At 47.0% G+C, this 19,824-nt stretch overlaps 1 protein-coding gene across 1 annotated transcript; it reads right to left on the bottom strand.

Moving 5' to 3' along the window:
• Window positions 1-8,119: 8,119 nt before the first annotated feature.
• Window positions 8,120-17,255, bottom strand: LOC128060672 (2-acylglycerol O-acyltransferase 2-like). The gene is made up of 6 exons (XM_052653049.1): window positions 17,114-17,255; window positions 13,677-13,855; window positions 11,055-11,259; window positions 10,562-10,736; window positions 9,733-9,932; window positions 8,120-8,274 (listed from the first exon to the last, which is right to left on the bottom strand). The coding sequence occupies exons 1-6, from the start codon at window positions 17,202-17,204 to the stop codon at window positions 8,120-8,122; spliced, it is 1,005 nt and encodes a 334-aa protein (XP_052509009.1). The 5' UTR covers window positions 17,205-17,255.
• Between the last annotated feature and the right edge of the window lie 2,569 nt (window positions 17,256-19,824).

The raw sequence follows: 19,824 nt of genomic DNA, 5'->3' as shown, positions 1-19,824 counted from the left end.
TATTTGACAGACTCTAGGTTCATCCACATTGCTACAACTGCTACAAATGACCCATTTTTATTCCTTTTCTTGGTTCAGTAATATTCCATTGTATATATATATTTGGGCTTCCCTTGCTGGCTTAGATGGTAAAGAATCCACCTGTAAATGCAAGAGACCTGGGTTTGATCCCTGGGTTGGGAAGATACCCTGGAGAAGGGCATCACAACCCACTGCAGTATTCTTGCCTGGAGAATCCCGTGGACAGAGGAACCTGGCAGGCTACAGTCCATGGAGTCATAAAGAGTCAGACACAACTGGACGACTATGCACACAGCACTATATATATATATATATTTATTTTTTTATATATATCTTACCATATATATGTTACCATATCTTAGAGTGAAGTAAGTCTTTCAGAAAAACTATACTATATGTTAATGCATATATATGGAAACTAGAAAAACGGTACTGCTGAACCTGTCTGCGAGAAGCAATAGAGACACGGAGAATGCACCTGTGGACATGGGGGGAGTAGAGAGCTTGATGAATTGAGAGAGTGGCATTGGCATGTACACTAAGTGTTAGTTGCTCAGTCATGTCCAACTCTTTGCGACCCTGTGGACTGTAGCCCACCAGGCTCCTCCATCCATGGGATTCTCCAGGCAAGAATACTGGAGTGGGTTGCCATTCCCTTCTACAGGAGACCTTCCTGACTCAGGGATTAAACCTGGGTCTCCTGCATTACAGGCAGACTCTTTACAGTCTGAGCCACCAGGGAAGACCAATGTATAAGATAGCTAGTGGGAAGCTGTTTTATAACATAGGAAGCCCAGCTAGGTGCTCTGTGATTACCTGGAAGGGTGGGATGGGCGGTGGGAGAGAGGCTCAAAAGGGAGGGAATATAGGTATACATATAACTTATCCATGTTGTATAGCAGAAACTAACATAAGCTTGTAAAGCAATTATCTTCCAAATAAAAAAATTAAACCTTGAAATGAGGAGGGACCAAGATGCACTAGCAATAGGAAGCCCCCAGGAAAGTGAAGGTCTATAATCATAACATCTCATGGTTATAGGAGTCTGAGAGGTCCTGCCCAGCATTCTCTCAGGGCTGGACTAACATTTGAGAGTTTCTTGGAAATGCAAAATACTCCAGATATGCAAAGTGATGTGCAAGTTGCCAATGGAGCTGGGATTTGAACATAAGTCACAGGCTTCCCAGCTGGGGTCCTTTCCCTACACCACCATGTACTCATCACCACGGACCTTGCTAACAAGTCAGGACTCATCTGTCCAGGACAAGATGCTCCTCAGACCCCTGCCTTTCCTAGCAGGTTTCCTAATTTACATATATTTGCATGCATAACTCTCCCTGATGAGAAATCTGAAGCTCCAAGAGAATGAATAACTTGAGTGGTATCTGTGGCATGATTAAAATGGCATCCCCCAAATGGTCCTAATCCTTAGACCCATGAATATTACCTTGTATGAGGAGAAAATGGGTCTTTGCATATGTGATTAAATTAAGGATCCCAAGATAAGAAGATTATCCTGGAGTATCTGGATGGGCTTTAAATGAATCACATGTATCCTTGTAAGACAGTCAGGGACAGATTCGACTAGGTCCAGAAAGCAGGAGGAGATGAAAGAACAGAAATAGCAAGAGATTTGAAGTTCCTTCTCTGCTGGCTTTGAAGTCGGAGAAGGGGCCTGTGAGCCAAGGAATATATGTAACTCTAGAAGCTGGAAAAGATAAGAACACAGTTTCTCCCCTAGAGACTCATGAGGAAGCCAGGTGCTGCCCACCACTTGCAAACTGGCATAATGCCACTGATTTCATACATCTGGCCCCCAGAAATGAGAGAGAATAAGTATCTGTTCTATGTGGCCAAGCTTGCGGTCATTTTTTACAAGCAGCCTCAGAAAACTATTATAGCATCCGATAGAATTTTCCTTAATTTAAATCAAACTTTAATTTTAGAATAGTGATAGATTGAAAGAAAAGTTGCAATGACAGTATAGAGGGTTCCTCTATGCTCCTTACCCAGTTTCTTCAAATGTTAACATCTCACTTTACCTTGGTACGTTTGTCTCAGCCAAGAGGCAAGACTGGCACGTTACCACTAACTAAACCCCACAACTTATTCAAAGTTCAGGAGGCTTTCCTAATGACCTTTATCTAGCCTTGGATTCCATCCAAGACACCTTACATTTAGTCATCTTGTGCTCTTTGTGTCCTCTGCTCTGTGACAATTTCTCAGTCCTTGGTTTTTGATGACCTTTAGTTTTGAGGAATACAGGGCAGATATTTTGGAGAAGGTCACTTAACTAGAATTTATCTGATGTTCTTCTCTTGGTTAAACTGGGGTTATGGGGTATGGGAACGCAGACAATGGAAGTGCAGTGCCATGCTCATTACATCGTATCAAGGGTACATACTATCAACATGACATCACTGATGATGTGGACCTTGACTACCTGTTGATCTTCAGGTAGTGTTTGCCAGGTGTTCTGTTGTGCAGTTTCTTCCTGTTCCTCCCTTGCCTTCAACTCCTTTCTTCCCTCTACTCTTTCCGTAGTTAACTCATGGAAACAAGCCACTAGGCTTAACCTAGCTCAAGTGGGAAGGGGTTGTACACAACCTCCTTGAAAGCACAATGTCTACATGAGTTACTTGGGATTCTTCTATAAAGGAGGCTGTCTCTTCTACCCTGTATATAAGTTATTCAGTCATATTTATATTAATATACACTGTAGTCATATTTATATTAGTATACACTGTAGACATTTAGTTATTCTTTGGGTTATAATGCAAAACAGTATGTAATTTGTTTTGTTAGTCAAATTGTTCCAGCCATTGCCCTTGGGAGTGTTTCCAGTTTGGCTCCTGTGTTTCTTTGGGATGCTCCTGTCATTTTTGTGTTTTGACCACTCCCCTACTTCTGACACTTTGGGACTCATCTTATAGTCTGACCCTACCCTGAGTGTGTGCCCAGTTGTTTCAGTCACGTCCGACTCTTTGTGACCCTGTGGACTATAGCCCGCCAGGTTCCTCTGTCCATGGGATCCTCCAGGCAAGAATATTGGAGCGGGCTGCTGGGCCCTCCTCCAAGGGATCTTCCCAACCCAGGGATCGAACTGGGTCTCCTGCATTGCAGGTGGATTCTTTACTGCTGAGCCACTGGGGAAGCTCCTTGGCCTTACCCTAGCACCAGTTATTTCTCTAAGTATCTCAGAAATCCATTCATCAGAGAATGTATTCTAAACAACAATTTAGGTCTCTATGCTACTTGCTACTCGGGTGGCATTGCTTTCAGGCTCCCTCAGAAGATAGAGCTTGGAAATACAGGTCTGCATATTAACCCATATTCATAATTTGGCAGTTTCCAGTCAATATACTATTTTCCAAACTTACTTTGGTCAGTCCTTTTTCTTCACTCAGTTCCATGAGATTTTCTCATACATTTGTAATTCAGTTAAGATTCTTTTGTAATGGTCTACATTCCATCCTAGGATTCATCAACTTCTTGGTTAATTTTTAAGCTTGTTTTATTTATTTATTTATCTGGCCATGCTGTGTGGTCAGTAGGATCTTAGTTTCCCGACCAAGGATTGAATCCGTGCCTATGCAGTCAAAGCACTAATCAGGGAAGTCCTGAGTTTTAAATTTTAATTTCCATACATTAAAATTCACCATTTGTGCGTTTTGACAGATATGTAGTCTCATGTATATGTCCTACAATACCATATAGATTTGTTGTACAATCCTAAACAATTCCCCTGCTTCCCCCATCTAAGATTCTTACTCCTTAAATCCCTGACTTCTGCTAACTTGTTTTCCATTCCTGTAATTATCCTTTTCCAGAAAAATCATATGAATGGAATCAAATACAGTGTAGCCATTTTTATGGCTTCTTTCATTTAACAAAATGTGTTTATGGTTCATTCATGTTATTGTTGAATAGCTCATTTCTCATTGTTTCTGAGCAGTGTTCCATTGTATAGATGGAGGACAGTGTGTTTTTCATTTCACCCACTGAAGGATATCTTGGTTGCTCCTGGTGACTGGAGATTATGAATAAGGCTGCTCTATAGATACTGATGTGCCGATTGTTGTGTGGACTTATTTTCAAAACACTTGAGTGTATACTTGGAACATTATTGTTGTGTTATACAATAAGCCTATATTTAACTTTGTCAGAAACTGCCAAAAAGTCTTCCAAAATGGTGTGTCATTTTGTATTGAGTTACTTTAAATTTCACAAATTAAAGCTGACTTTTCTCCTTCTACTCATTTGTTTCCAGGCTTGTAATCAGGAGGTCATACTCACAAGGCGAATGGTTCTGGCTTTGCAGTCAGACTTGAGTTCAAGTCCTGGCTCTGCAAGTGTAAAAATCACTTGAAATTTGAGTGATTTTGGACAAGTTAGTTAACCTCTCTGAGCCTCATATTGGGAATTCATCCTTCATATATGCATGATGTTCCTGGGTGGGTTTTCCAAGAGGTGGATTTTGTGATGGTGTTTGGTCTGCAGAATGTTTATTAAGGGGAGCCTAGGCATCAACATCTGTAAGAGGAAGAGAAGGCAGTGGGATTGGGCAGAGGGAGAAGTTGAACCAAAATGGCCCATCAGAGTGCTCCTGATTTGGGCTAAACTTTTTGTGGAAGGAAGACAGTGGAATTGGGCAGAGGGCAAATGCAAACCAAAATGGCCCATCAGAGTGGTCCTGAGTTGGGCTAAAGTGGCCGAGGCTGACATCCCACCTGGATCTGTCTTAGGATCAGTTACCCCTGTGCAGGCAGCTCTGCAACTGGGACCACCCCTCCTTCCTTGAAGGTACAACTGGGAGTCATTTTCCAGGGTCCTCCCTCAAGGCAGGTTGGAAGAGCCCTAGATTAGAGCTGAGACCAGTCCTGTACTGACCACTTTCCGGCTGTGTGACCTCAGACAATTCCTTCCCAGAGCCCCTCATCCTACTGGGTATCAGGGGCTGAGACGACAGCCCCTACTGACCCGTGTACAGCACTCAGCAGTCCACCAGGGTTCTGTCCCCCTCACCTCACAACCCCCTTGCAGGCCAACAACCAGGCTGCAGCATACATCCTGGGGCAGCGCGGCTCCTGTGTGATCTGAGGACCTGCCTGTGTCCACGAGCTGCCTGTTACTGGTTCCTGACAAGGTAAGTACAGAGTTGGAGAGAACTGCTCAGAAACCTTAGAGCAACGCAGCAGAGTAGTTCTATGTGTAATAACAAAAAAATTGAGGACTTTCCTGGTGGTCCAATGGTTAAGAGTCTGCCTGCCATTTCAGGGGATGTGGGTTCTATTCCTGGTCTGGGAAGATTCCATGTGCCGCAGGGCAACTAAGCCTGTGTGCTGCAACTACTGAGCCCTCATGCCTAGAGCCTTTGCTCCATAACAAGAGAAACCAGCGCAATGGGAAGCCTGCAAACTGCAAGAAAGGGTAGACCCCACTGGCCACAGCTAGAGAAAGCCTGCACACAGCAATGAAGATCCACTGCAGCCAAAAATAAAAATAAAAAATAAAATAATTTAAAACATTTGATTTGCACGATGTTTTTTTTTTTTCTTATTTTATTTCTGGGGTAATTTATATTGTATTTTACAAATGGATAGGTCAATGATTAATGAGAAAATATATATATAAAATCTGTTCCTTTACCACAGATATTTTGAGATGCACTAATCTAGAGTATTCCTAATGCAGGTCTCTGACAATTCTTACATTTTTTAAAGCTGGGGACTGGGGTCACCTTTGATCCTTAATCATTGGCATTTTATTGATAGTGCCAAAATTTGTTACTCTCTTTTTGTGTTTTTAGGGCCTCTTTGAAAGGGGCTGTTAGAAAGAGTCTTTCTGCCCATCTACTTCTATTCATTCTCTCACTAAGAACGTAACTGGCCGTGCATGGATATACCAGTTCAACTGACTGAAAAGGGAAACACTCAGGTCAGCTTTCTGGCAGGAAGTGAGGGAAAGACATAGAATCCAAGAAAAGTCCAAACCTGGTCTGTGATAGACACAAAATTTCACAGCTCTTTCAAAAACTTTTCCAGGAATTTATAAATGGAAGGGGTGAAGAAGAGCTGTTATTTATTCAACAGTCATTTATGGATGAACTATTTAAAGGTGAAGGCACTGGACTCAGTGAGGGAATGTGACCTGTATGGGGTCCTAATGCCAGCAGAGGGGTGTTGGGGGTGGGGACTGTGTGCCTGACTGGTTCCCAGGCACTTGCCATTTCTAATTCTGTACAGTTTCAGTCCAGAACCAGGCAGGATGAGAGCAGCATGTGACAGCTGCCTGGGACCAGGATGACCGTAATCCTTTAACATCTCTCACATGAACCTCGTTTAATTATGAAGAAGTCATGTCAGTTACATCGAGTACTCCACATGAAGCATCCACCCAGAGCCCAGGACGTAGTGGGTTCTTAGAAAGTGGCTCAGGGAGCTGATTCTGCCCTGCTGTGGGGTCACTAACACAGATGCTCAGCCCAGTCCGAGGGATCCATTGCCCCTCCATCTGGCCCATGACCCGATTCAGCTCAAGCACCTCCCAGGGCTCCTCCCTACTGAAGGGAGTGAATTCCTGACCCCTGGACTGGACAGTAATTTCCCAGACAGCAGGCCAGACATCCTCAGGGACCATGTCTACCCTGCCCACTCCCAACTCCATAGAAGTTTGCTGCACAAAGGCCTAAACCTCAGCCTCCTGTTTCTTAAACCTCACTTTGATCTTGGTCCTCATCAGGAAGTCTCACCCATGTGTGCTCTGCCCTCTCCCTCCTCTCTGCCTTCGCTCCCTCAGCAGTTCCTGTGCTCCACTTCTGCCTCCTCTGATCTCTAGCGAAGCCCAGTCCTCCTGAGAGGGTGAGGCTGGGCCAGGCCATGTAGTGGCTGGCAGAGCTGTGCTGGCTCACATCTGTCCTATTTGTTGTCACCATCAAGCAGTATCACCAGGCTGGGCTCCAGCAGATCCTTTGCCCCCTGTGGGTGATGATGTCTTGTCTGAGAACTTCTTCCATATCAAAGGGCAGCCTAATTTTAAGAGGAGACTCCAGTTCTGCCAATCCCTGAGGGCCTTCATCCTTTGCCTGGTCTGCCCTGTGTCTGTACATAGCCTCCCCCTTCTCTCCCACAGAACAGGCCAGAGGTGGTAATTTGGAGCTGACTGATCAGAGAGGAAGAGGTAACATGACTTTCTCTGGTCTATCTGAGCCACTGTCTGGGAAGAGGACACAGGGCAGGGCAGGCTGGGATTAAATGGGAGTCTTTGACCAGTGTTTTCAGTTAGGTAGGGAGGATGAGAAAAAAGTAAAGTCGAGTCTTTACTGTGATGAATTGACATATATGGAGCCCGAGGTCAGGGCTGAATTACAAAGGATAGAGTAGGGGTTACCATAAGCAGGTTACAGCCCATGTGTGATGAGAGCCGAGGTCAGAAGTCATTTTAGTTCTTGGGAAAACTGAGACTCAGAGGGAGGTTGAAGAGGTTGGTGTACAGTCATTTAGCCAGTGACAGAGCTCAGGTCTTCCCCACCTCCAGGCCCCTCTGGCTGCCATATGGGGCTCAGAGGACTCAGAAACTCAGAGGTGCCAGGATCAGCCAGGAGGTTGTGACCTCACCCTCCTCTCCAGCTCAGGGAGGCAGGAGATGGGCCAGGCAGGACGCAGAATGAGGGAGCTTGTAGGAGAAAGGGCTGCAGCTGGGGGCTGCTTCTGTGCTGTCACTCAAGGCAGAGGAAGGGAAACCTGCTCACTGGAGCTGCTCTTTGTCCTGCTTATTGAGTGACAGGACCACAGAGGACAGAGACACAGACATCATCCTCTCCTAGTATCTCTCCCACTTCTCAGGTGGGCAGAACCAAGGAGAGGGCCCATTACAGAGGAGTCAGTGCAGGAGAGCAAATCCCTGATGCCAGAGTCTGGCTTCTTCTGCCATGGAGCCAAGTGTGACCTGGAGCCTCCATGGGGTGGAGCTGCAGGAGTCAGTGAAGGCTCTGGAGATGTGTTCAACAGACACCTCCAGGAAACCTTCTGGGGTCACAGCACCTCTCTCCCTAATGCCAGCCCTGCCCTTTGGGGCAGCCCCTCCTCAGGGAAGGTACTCAGTAGAACTCCAAGTGTTGGTCTTCTGGGACGTTGTACTTGAGCTTGTGGGCTTCGAAGAGGTTTTCCAGCTCGTTCATGTAGCGCTGGTGCAGCCTGTCCACCTCCTCCTGGGAGGGATGTGGTGTCTTCTGTACCTCGATGGGCTTCCCCACTGCAAGACACAGAGGTGAGTGGTGGCCCAGAGTAGGAACCACTGGGGTCCCTGGATCCCATGGGCCAGGACTCCATGCCAGTGGTCACACCTACTGGAAAGTGCCTGTATTATTTCCCTTTCAACTGTATTTTGGGTGATCTAATCTAGATATTAGGACAACTCTAAGATTCTGAAATAATGAAAACGCCTCCTGCTGGCGTTGCCACCTGCCAGACAATGTCCTAGGTGCTTTACTTGTATTATCTCCTAAAATCTTCCGAACAATCCTATGGGGATTGAACCTGCTATTAGTCCATTTTAACAGGTAAGGTATTGAGGCTCAGGGAGGTTAAGTAACTTATTGCAAGATCACATAGCCAGGAAGAATCAGTGACAGATTGTAAGCCCTGAGGAGGTTCTCTTAGCCTCATGGACACATGGATCTAGGAGTCTTAGATGCCATGAGTGGAAGTGTCTGTATGTCTGGGAGGAGGTGGCTCACAGCCCAAGTGCCTCTTCCTCCTTTCCCTCCATGCTGGTCTGCAGTGCCCCCCATTCTAGGGAGGACATGGGAAGACCTATCAACCTCTTTCCTCTTGTTCCGCCTGGCTCAGAAAGCAGCTGTTCTGTCTTCTTCTCTTGGGAATGGTTCTACAGACATCAGTTGTGAATTATATTCATGAAAATATTGCCAGACAACCCAGGAAAAGTCATGGTGTAGAGACTTGGCCAAGTCTGTACTCAACTAAGAAATAATTGGGTGAGTGGAGATGAACAGACCTCTCTCTATAAGCTTTGCCATTGGAACCTAGTTGGAATTCAAGACAAAAGCAAATGAGATGATCATATAGCAGAAAAGATGGTGCTAAGTCCATGCACTAAAGCCCATGCCCATTATTTACAGGGAAATCCCTCAGGCTCTCCTTTATAGCCTGCTGCTTGCTACTTTATACACAATTCTAACAGACCTGGAATGCCCTTCCCTTGTATTCACCTCCTCCAAAAGTCTTATGGGATTGTCTGGTCAGAATTAAACCCTCCTTCTCTGGCATCATAAAAGTCAGGTAGATCCTGATTCAAGCCTCAGTGTTGTTACTCAAGGGCATGAGGATCTGTTTGTAGTGATTTACCTTCTCTGAGTCTCAGTTTGCCATCAATAAAATAGGGATGAGAGTCTACCTCCAAGGTCGCCCGGAAAAGTGAACTGTAAGGAGCCATTGCATTGCTTGCCCCACAGTGGGTGCTTGGTAATCTGTAGTGGCTATGGTTCTTTGTACCTCAGTTACAGTTCTTGTCCCAGACTGCCTTTTATCAGGGTTATTTGCCTGTGTCTCTGTTTCACCCCCTAGAACATGAGCTCCACTTGTTCAAGGATGTGTCCAACCCAAGTCCATGTCCTCTTGCAGTGCAGAGCCCAGGCTTCTTGCCTTGTAGCCTTCCCCCCACCTCCCTATCCCAGCCCAGGTCTAGGCTCACCCACGGTGGTGATGGGTCGGCGGTAGGGCAGAAAACCAAAACTGTACTGGAAGACTCCACGGCCATAGAAAAGCGGGAGGGCAACACCTATCTTCTTGTACAGTTGATCAATGAACCATTTCCACCAAAAGCCAAGAGATATCTTAGGGTGGACAAATAAGTCATTGTCCCCAAAGGAGAAGATCGGCACTAGATCTGCTCTGGAAGGAGACAGGAGAGAGGGCATGTGGAGGAGCAAGAAGATTCAAACTGGTCACCTAGCAGGAAGCTTGTGACAAAAATTACAGCAGAGAACAAAGCCCTGGGCTGGAAGTAGGTGGCCTTGGGTGACTCCCAGTTGTGCTACAGCTTTGCTTTGAGATAGTGGGTAGGTCCCAGCTCCTCTTAGGATCACCACTTCCCAGTTGCACCATGACAAGGAGATCAGAATGTTGTAGAGTCCTCCCAAACATCAAACATCTGCAAAGTTTCTGGGAAAATCTCTTCTGCCCCAGCTAGCTTGTGTTCTTCAGAGGTGCTTCAAGGTTGGATAACTGCTCTAAGCTGTGCCCCAAACTCCACTCTCTCAGATCCCCTAGGTCTCAGATATAATGCCAACTTTGGGCAGTATGACCCATCACACCTAGTCCTTTTGATCAACTCATCTCCCTTCTAGAATCTTCTCTGGGTATTTGGACATGAGACAGTAAATATCTTGCTAAGTTATCCTCTCTATGAATGGACTGAACATCTTTTGCTAAAATAGGACCTGTCATGATCTCTGCTGTCTTCCCACCAAAACATGATACTTGCCAATCTCCAGCTGAACCCAGAGCCCTCTCCCCAATACCCGTGCATCAGGGCGAGCCTGACGAAGCCCTTGCGGTTCCGCAGCACCAGCTTGTAGGCTCCAGGCCTGGTCTTCAGTGCCTCCTTGATGCCCCCAACAGTGATGACCACTAGGTTGCCGCTTCCTTTCCTGCTCAGAATGTGAGCAACACTCTCTTTGTCTGCTGGGACCAGCCCTGGGGAGAGTCATGTGGTTAGCTATGGGGTGAAGGGGACAGGGGCCATAGGGGGGATGCGGTAGGTCCCTACTCACCCTCCTCCTACAGCTGGGAGTTCCCTGAGGACTGGGATTGAGTCATTCCCTTCTTCCCAACCCCTCACCAAGCTCATTGCTGGGAACAGAGCTGTGGGAAGTGCTTTCTTGGGTCTAGCCTCCTTCTCTACTACACATGTTCTTGGAGGAATTACAGAATTCTTAGAAGCCCTCCCTGAAATCCCTCCTCCATGCCTGCAGCCCTCATTTTCCTGGGCTTTCCAGTTCTGGGAAGGCTTACCCCCTTGCATGATGTAATCCCTGAAGAATGGGATCCAGAAAAATATGTTTATCGTTGTCACATGTGGCTGGATGCCAGGGAAAACTGAGAAGAAGCCCGTGCTCCCTGAGCTCAGGTTGGTAAAAACTCCGACCGACAGGACTCCATGAGGGTGGAAGCCAGCGAGGTAGTTCCGGGAGGGGTCCAACTCAGCAGTCTTGACTAGCTGTGGGGACAGAAACCTGGTGAATTGGGGCTGTACCTCGTGCCCTCGCTGGTCCATCTGCTGACTTTCTGGGCTGACCTCTTCTATGTCTCCCCTGTGCCCAAGTTCTATCACACCCCACGTGAATGTGCTGAGATTAGAGACGGCCTATCTGAGGATCCTTGTCCCCACTGCAGACCTGGAGCAGAGGAGACGCTCTTGGAGACTGGAATGAAAGGAAGAGAATGGACCCATGAATGGACCCACCAGGGAAGGAAGGCCCCCTGCCCAAGGACTCCTGGGAGGGTGACAGGGACACAAGCCCCTGTCCTATGTGAAGGGAAACCTTATCCCAGACAGAGTCCACCCAGAATGAAGGAGCCATTGCAGGAGGGAGTGAGCATCTCTCCAAAGCCTGGGGCAGCTGGAGTTCTGTCCTGGAACAGGGCTGACCCCTGAGTTCCTGTGACTCAGTCTAAGAGACCCCAGTGTGCTAGGAAGTGGGGGTGGGAAAAGGGGCACGAAGTCCCTAGTGATGCCCGAAGGTCTGGGTGGGGAGGGGTCAAGAAGGTGTCCTGCCAAGTCTGCAGCACTTCCTGACACCAGGTCACAGCCTGCTCACAGAATTGCACTCCTGCTCAGGCCTTGGCCTGTGTAGACACTGCTGCTCCAGGATAATGAAATCCTCACATAGAAACCCAGCTCCTGGACTGATCTTCAGGATGAGGTGGAGGCACTGCCTGATTCTCTACCGTTAATTCTTGAGGAAGCCTATCACTTGTGTTTAGAAAGCTCCAAGACCCAGAAACCATTTCCTCATTTTGCTTGAAATTCCACCACTAAACTCTAGTTTATAAAAATCACAGCAGGAACTGTTTAAAGTTCAGGAATCCACAAGCATTTGGCAGGGAGTGCAGAGGCTTGTCAATGTGGGAGAGCTCCAGTAGAGCACGGACTCCCACTTATGGGCTAGCCCATGATTCCTGCAGAGCCTGCACAGTGAAAGTGTGTAGAAGAGTTGGAGGATCTCCTGGGAGGTGCTGGAGTCCAGAACGTGAGGCCACTGAGCTATCTCTGCAGGCTCCCAGCCCAAGACAGGCAAGTTACTGGGCATATCATCCTGCCCTCTGCGCCCACTCATAGGTACTGCCTGCCCTCTGCAGGCCTGCAGTGGGCAAGACTCCTGAATGCTGTACACATGAAATTTCTGCAAATCAAGTCCAATGTCCCATCCGTCTTAATAGTGACTTTGAGAAAACCTCCCCTGGGGTTACCTGTTTGGGTGAAGAGCATGAGGGATGTGGATAGACAGTCACAGAGCCCCTCAGTACCATTTTCCTGGCAGACATTCAACTGACAAGAGTTTTGGTTGCAAAGAGAGCCACATGCTATTCTTGGAGGCCCTAGGATGATCTGATATTTCATGAAATCCTCACAACCCAATAATGAATGTGGCATAATTTCTGCTTTACATGTGAAGAAATCAAGGTTCAATGAGACTAGCTCACCCAAGACCTGGTATGTTGCAGATCTGGTATTAGAACCTATCCTGCCCAGCTCCACAGGTCACACTCTATCCATTTCTTCCCTTCTGTTTCCAAAGGAGGGCCACCTGCCTCTTCCTGGCACCTTTCTGTGTCTCTCCTGCCTTTCCCACCCTATCTGGACAGTAAATCATCCCTTCCCAGGACTTACACCCAAAGATTTAGTCTTTTTGTGATACAGGAAAGAAGTAGAAGGCTCAGTTCACTTAGAGCAATGTCTTCCTCAATCAGGACTGAACTTTGAGCCCATGGTGAGGTGTCCACAGTGACCTTAGGTCAGAGAGTCAGTCAGAGGCACTCAGAGTAGAAGGAAGCAGTATGTTTACTGGATACATGGGGAAACTGAGGAACTGATTGAGCAAGGCTCTGTCCAAGGACATAAAGCATACCGAAATTTGGGGCAGAATAGATCCAGAGAAACAGTTTAGGGCTCTCTGCCTAGCTTCTTTACCCAAAGTTAATACACAAACTTTGAAACCAGTAAAAGGACTTGTGTGGCCTTGGTCATGCCTTTCTTTCTCACTGGGTATCAATCTTTTTATTTGAAGAGGTGTGGGGCTAGATGTTCTCTAAGGACATGACTTTATACCTGCAAACCCAAGCATGTCTGCTGAGCAGTTTACACCTATAAGACATATATGTGTGCTACCATATATAGTCCACAGAGCTCCTTCAAATCCTGTTCATTCATCAGTCCTCATAGTGGCCCCACATCTCTGCAGGTGGCAAACCACCGCCAGACAGAAGCTGACTCCTCCCCATGCTGCATAGTGGTGGAAGCCCAGCTCCTTCCTCCTAGCCTGGTATTCTGCTCACTGCACACAGGGCCACACTTCCCCACGGACACGTGGGGCACTACAGGCTTAGCCACTCCCCAGCCACCCCATTACTCACCGAGACGGGGAAATAGTCCTTCATGTACTTCCATATGACCCAGTGCCTTAGGATCTCACTGTGCCTGCCCCCCTGCCATGGCTTATTTTGGTCCAAGTATAACCAGATCGCATACAGGATACTGAAGAACCAGAATCTTGTGAACAGGAGGCCTATGAAGACCACAAGGCAGAGAAGGGCTGGGGAGGGAAGCAGGAGCTGTCAGTAGTCACAGGAATGAAGGAAAAAGCTCTCCCCATATGTCCAGCACTAGCAGCACTGTCCTGTCCAGCCCTCATCCCAGGAGGAAGGAGTCAACCTTCCCTGCCTTCAAGGAAAAAGGAATGTAGCCTTTCCAGTGTCACACTGGGAACCTGAATTTGAAGACAGACTTAACTATAAACTTTCTCCCACTGTACCGGGCTGCTTATTCACTCCAATCTTATCCCTTCCACCTCCCTCTCTGTCCTGTTAAGTAATTTGTATTTACCAACGGCTCAATAAAGGCCTGATGGAGAAGCGATTAAATGAGCCTTTGTGACCACAGAGTAAAGGGAGACATTGTCTTTGCCCAGCCCTCTTTCAGTACACCCTCAGCCCATCTTTCATAGATATATCCCACCAGATCCCTCCTCTAATGAAGCTCTCCGATGGCTTTTTCATAACTTTGAGGCACAGACCAAGGAGCTCATCCTGGCTTTCAAGCTCCCCATGACTGACTTGACGCCCTTCCTGCTCCAGCTTCACTCACCCATATGCATCCCCATAATCCAGCCACACTAAGCTGCTCAGTGTTCCTACAACTCCCTGAGCTCTTTGTCTCGTAGCTTTTGCTCAAGTTTCCTATGCCTGCCCTTCCCTCTCCTGCCAAAGGAGGGAGGTAGAGGCTAACACATCTGCCTGTACAGCATTACCAGGGCTGGGCTCAGTGAGGAATTCCCCTCTGATCTTTGATTCTCAGTCCCTACCACAGGTTAGTCCCAGCTTCACCTCAGAGTTGGGGAGTTCTATGGGGCTGTCATTAATCTAATGCCAATGGAACCTCATTCCCAGGGAATAATGTTCCCTCTTCAACTCATTGACTCCACTCAATCCCATACATTCAAACTCTTAAAGAAGGTTAGTTTCCACTTCTGTTCCGTCTGAAAGTAGGGTAGATTGGTCTGTCATTCCTGGTAGGTTTCCAGGAAGAGGGGACGTTTGACTCAATTTAAATAGTAGTAAAATTCATAAGCCAGACAAAGTAGGTTGAAGCTCACAGATGCTCACTTTACACAGAGCTCCTACAATGAGTCAGGTGCTGGTGGGACAACTGTGAACTGGCAGAAAATCTTGGCCTTCTCAAGCTGACCCCCGCAAATCTGGAGGAAGGCTACAGGATGCCAGTGGGGACAAGATGTCCAGGATTTTGACTTAGGTTTTATTTCATTTCATTTATTTGTCACTACAATGTGAAGAAAGCAATAAAACCCCAGCTAGGTCATTGCCCTTGGGCAAAATCTGAAGTCTGTGTGGGCCACTCCCATTTTCAGAAAACCAGCTCTAGAGGGTTAAACCGTGTTGTTAATAGTGACTCCCTGGAGGGTAGTATTTGAGGAAGTCTTTTACTTTTAGGATACACATTTTGTTTCAGTGTGTCACAGTAAAATTATTAGTTTTGTACTGAGAAAATAAATGTTAGGAAAAAAACCCATATGCAGGGTATTTCCATTTGATCTAAAGATCTTCCTACACCCCACCATCCCCCTCACCTGGGCTCACTCTTTACTGTCAGCAGGAAAAATCCTAACCAGGGAGTCTTTTCAATTTCTGAGGACAGGGAAAGACTTTTTTCACCTTATTACAACAAGGGGAAAAATGTAAAAGCCCACTTTACAGAGGCCCAGAGAGGGTATGTAGATTGGTTAGGTCACACAAAAAGTTAGTAGGATGAGATTTGGCATTCAGTTCTACTATTTGGGCTACGTTGTACTCCCAGCATTCACTCATTCAACAAATATTCATTGACTTCAACTCTTTTAGGAGCTGGAAATGCAGCTGAGAACAAGACAAACTGTTTGAAAGGATCTTACCTTCCTATATGAGATGCTAATTGTTAAGAGAAGGAAACAGAGTAAACAAGAAACCCATTGTTTCTGGGCCCTGAGTCCGCTGTGACTGGTCCTAGTTAAGCACTCCAGTCATCTCTTGGCCCTTCCACCGTAGGGCCTGCTCCATGTCCAGTATGAACGAGCTGTTCACTATAGGTATGGTGCTTATTCCCCCACTGGAGGCCATCACTCTCCTACCAGCCTTTAAATCCTGCCCTGTGGATCCATCTCCTAACCATCTCTCTACCTACTGCCAGTCTCCCTTGACCAGGGGAGGCAATCTTTACACTAAACACCAGACTGTAAATATTTCAGACTTTGCAGCCAAAGAGGCAACTCAGAGGATATTATATACAGAGCTGAGGATTTAAAATGTAAAAATCATTCTTGGCTCATGGGCTGTGCTGTGCTAAGTCACTTTAGTCGTGTCTGACTATTTGGGACCTCCATGGACTATAGGCCACCAGTCTTCTCTGTCCATGGGGTTTTCCAGGCAAAAACACTGGAGTGGGTTGCCATTTCCTTCTCCAGGGGATCTTCCCTACCCAGGGATTGAACCAGTGCCTCTTAGTTCTTCTGCATTGGCAGGTAGGTTCTTTACCACTAGCGCCACCTGGGAAGCCCAGGTGACTTCCCTGGTGGCTCAGATGGTAAAGAATCTGCCTGAGATGAGGGAGACATAGATTCGAACCCTGGGTTGGGAAAATCCCCTGGAGAAGGGAACAGCTACCTACTCCAGTATTCTAGCCTAGAGAATTCCAAATTTCAGGGACTGTACAGTTTATGGGGTCACAAAGAGTCAGATATGACTGAGTGACTCTTTCACTTTCATGGGCTGTACCAATATAATAATAATGAGTGGGCTGGACTTGGCCCATGGGGCATAAGTTGGAGACCCCCGATACAGATTGTTACTGCTCCCTGTCATTAATTTATACCCTATGCCCTAAACACAGTAGATCCATTGGCTTCAGCCATAGGGACCTTTACCACACAGATTGGACCTTGTCATTCCCATACCTAAAGCCTTCCTGGGGCTCCTTTTGTCCCCAGGATAAGGGACAAGGTACAAGCTCCTGCTCCTGGCATCAGTGGACCCAGATCCGTTTCCTCAGCTTCCCTCCCTCTAGCTACTTGACCTCCCAGTATTCCAGACTGGGCAGTGGGTGGGTGCAGCCAGTCAGACACACTCCTGCTGGCAAAGCACCCGGAAGGCCAGCTGAGCAAATTGTCCCTCATACCAGATGTGCCCCAGGTGCTGATCTCAGCAGCCCTTTTAGGACCTATATCTTTCTTCCATCAATGCCCCCTGCGCTCCAGAAGTGGCAGGTGTCCATGGCCTCCTGTTCCCAGCCCAGCCTGCCTTACGCAAGACCAAGATGGAGAAGATCCATTGCAGGACCGCGAAGGTCTGCAATCTGCGCTCCAGTGGCACAAACAAAGGCGCGAACTCCACCATGCTGGCTCCTCTGTGGGTCCTGGAGGCGTCTCTGAGTTCTGCTGCGGACTGAGACACCTGCTGGTGTTTGCTGCTGCCAGAGATTGGCTAAGCATTTATGGGTTCTGAAGTGGGTGGGTGCCCAATCAAACCCAACCGCAACATCTTCCTGCCCCCACTTGGCAAGGATCTCTTTCTTAGGAGAACTCTTTGAACTCACTCTCCTGGCCCCATGTCGAAATGGAGGAAGGAAAGGACATTTGCTTTTTAAAACAATGTTTTATTTGCCAGATCTTCTTTCTCTGTTTGCTTGACTCTTGCTATCACTTGGCATGTGAAGCAACAAATACAGTACAATCTTGTCTTCTTTCCACCTTCACAGCTACCTGGCTGTGATAATTGTCTCCTTTCATTTGCCAGATCCACTGTTCCCTTCCATGAATTTGTAATTACAATTCCCATTTAAAAATCCCTTGGCCCCACCATCTCCTCCACTTCCTGCCCTATTCTTCAGCTCACGTGCACAGCACAACTCTTGGAAGAGCTGTCATTGTCTCTTGGAAGACAATGACAACTGTCAGCTCCCCACCCTTCCCTCCCATTCTCTCCTCCCTCCTCCAGACTTCATATATCACTGCTCCATGGAACTGCCCTTGCGAAGTTCACCAGTGGTCTCCACACTGCTGAATCCAGTGGTCAATTCTCAGCTCTCATCTTGAACTCTCAGCAGCCTCAGACACAGTTGGTCCCTCCCTCCTCCTTGAAACCACTTAGTCTGTGGACACCACTCTCTCTTGGTTTCTCTCCTGCCCCTCTGACTGCCCCTGGGTCTCCACAGTGGCTCTTGTCCTTCACCAGGCTAAGTGTTTGAGGGTCTTTCTGCTCTCTCTGTCCTTGACCCTCCCTCCTCTCCTGTAGAGACCTCATCAAGGCTCATGGCCTTGAAGTCTGTCTACAGAATGAATACTTCCAAACTGCATCTCCTGCCTGACCTTCCAGGCTCCAGACTGAACTAAGTAGGTGGGTACTTGATATTCTCCCTGATAGTCTGCTCAGCACTTCCACCACAGCTTGTCTAAAACTGAACTTGACTTCCCCTCATCCGCCTGTGTTATAGTCTCCATATAGCCACAGAGCTTTCCAAAGTGGTTAACAATATTTACCCCCACAAGCCCCTGACAAAAATTCCAGTTGCTCCACATCCTCCTCAACATTTGATCCATTGTAATGAGGATATGGGGAAATCTTCATTGTGCTCATAGTAGTCTCCGAATGCCTAGTGCGATTGAGCACAGTTAAGGATGTTTATTGGGGCAGGAGAAGGGGATGACAGAAGATGAGATGGTTGGAGGGCATCACCAACACAATGGACATGGGTTTGGGTGGACTCCGGGAGTTGCTGATGGACAGGGAGGCCTGGCGTGCTGTGGTTCATAGGGTCACAAAGAGTTGGACACGACTGTGTGACTGAACTGAACTGAACTGATTGGCCATTTGAATATATTTTATCTTAAGTTCTACTCTTTTGTTGACTTAAATATCTCTGGCACTGTAAAGCTGCTTTCCACCCACACAGCCAGCCTCTTTGATAATCACTGACACTGGTGTTCTCACTGGTTTCTGGGCTTTTTCTCCCTCTCACAGTCTCAATAGCTAGAGGGACTTCTTGGTCAAGGGCTATGTGATTGCACAAGCTGTAGAGTAATGTAGCAGGTTTTTCCAAAACAGCAGCGCCAGTTTATATCTCACCTAGAATATGTCAGTGTCCCATGGATGCAGATCCCTCTCCTTGGTGAATTCAGACACTTTATTTGCTGGTGTGTAGAGAGATATCTTGGAGAAGGCAATGGCAACCCACTTCAGTACTCTTGCCTGGAAAATCCCATGGATGGAGGAGCCTGGTGGGCTGCAGTCCATGGGGTCACTAAGAGCTGGACATGACTGAGTGACTTCACTTTCACTTTTCACTTTCATGCATTGGAGAAGGAAATGGCAACCCACTCCAGGGTTCTTGCCTTGAGAATCCCAGGGATGGGGGAGCCTGGTGGGCTGCTGTCTATGCGGTCGAACAGAGTTGGACACGACTGAAGTGACTTAGCAGCAGCAGCAGCAGCAGAGAGATATCTAGTTGGGGTCTTGATTTCCATTTCCTCATCATGAAAGATGAACCTGGCTTTATTCATTGCATTTCGTCTCTGTGAAAATCTCCTTAATTTTTACTCATTTCTCTACAATGTATTTTTTATTTTTTTTTTTCTGAATTTGAAGAAACCTCCCCCGCTACACCCCCCACCACCACCACCAATACTAATCATTGTTGGTTGGGTACATTGTGAATTTTTTGTCCCAATTTTTTCTTCATTTATATAAATTTTTATTTACACAGTAAATTAGAAATTGTATTTACATTAATTTTTTGTTCTCCTAAAAGAGCACCTAAAATCTCACCCCCACCCCTTATAGGGTATAATAAGTGTTCACTGAAACTGTATTGTGTTATTGTTTTAAGGAGAGAGGATGGAGAAGAAGGAGCCACCAGCTAGCCTGTCCTGCTGTCTACAAGGGAGCAGGACTTGGAGCAGAAGTGAGTGTGCCTGAGTACTGCAGTGCCTTCCATCAGCAGACCTCAGAACAAGGCAAG

Source organism: Budorcas taxicolor, chromosome 15 (assembly GCF_023091745.1).
Source record: "Budorcas taxicolor isolate Tak-1 chromosome 15, Takin1.1, whole genome shotgun sequence".
Lineage (NCBI taxonomy): Eukaryota > Metazoa > Chordata > Mammalia > Artiodactyla > Bovidae > Budorcas > Budorcas taxicolor.
The sequence above is the reverse complement of the archived record's forward strand: the minus strand, read 5'-3'. Positions and strand labels throughout refer to the sequence as shown.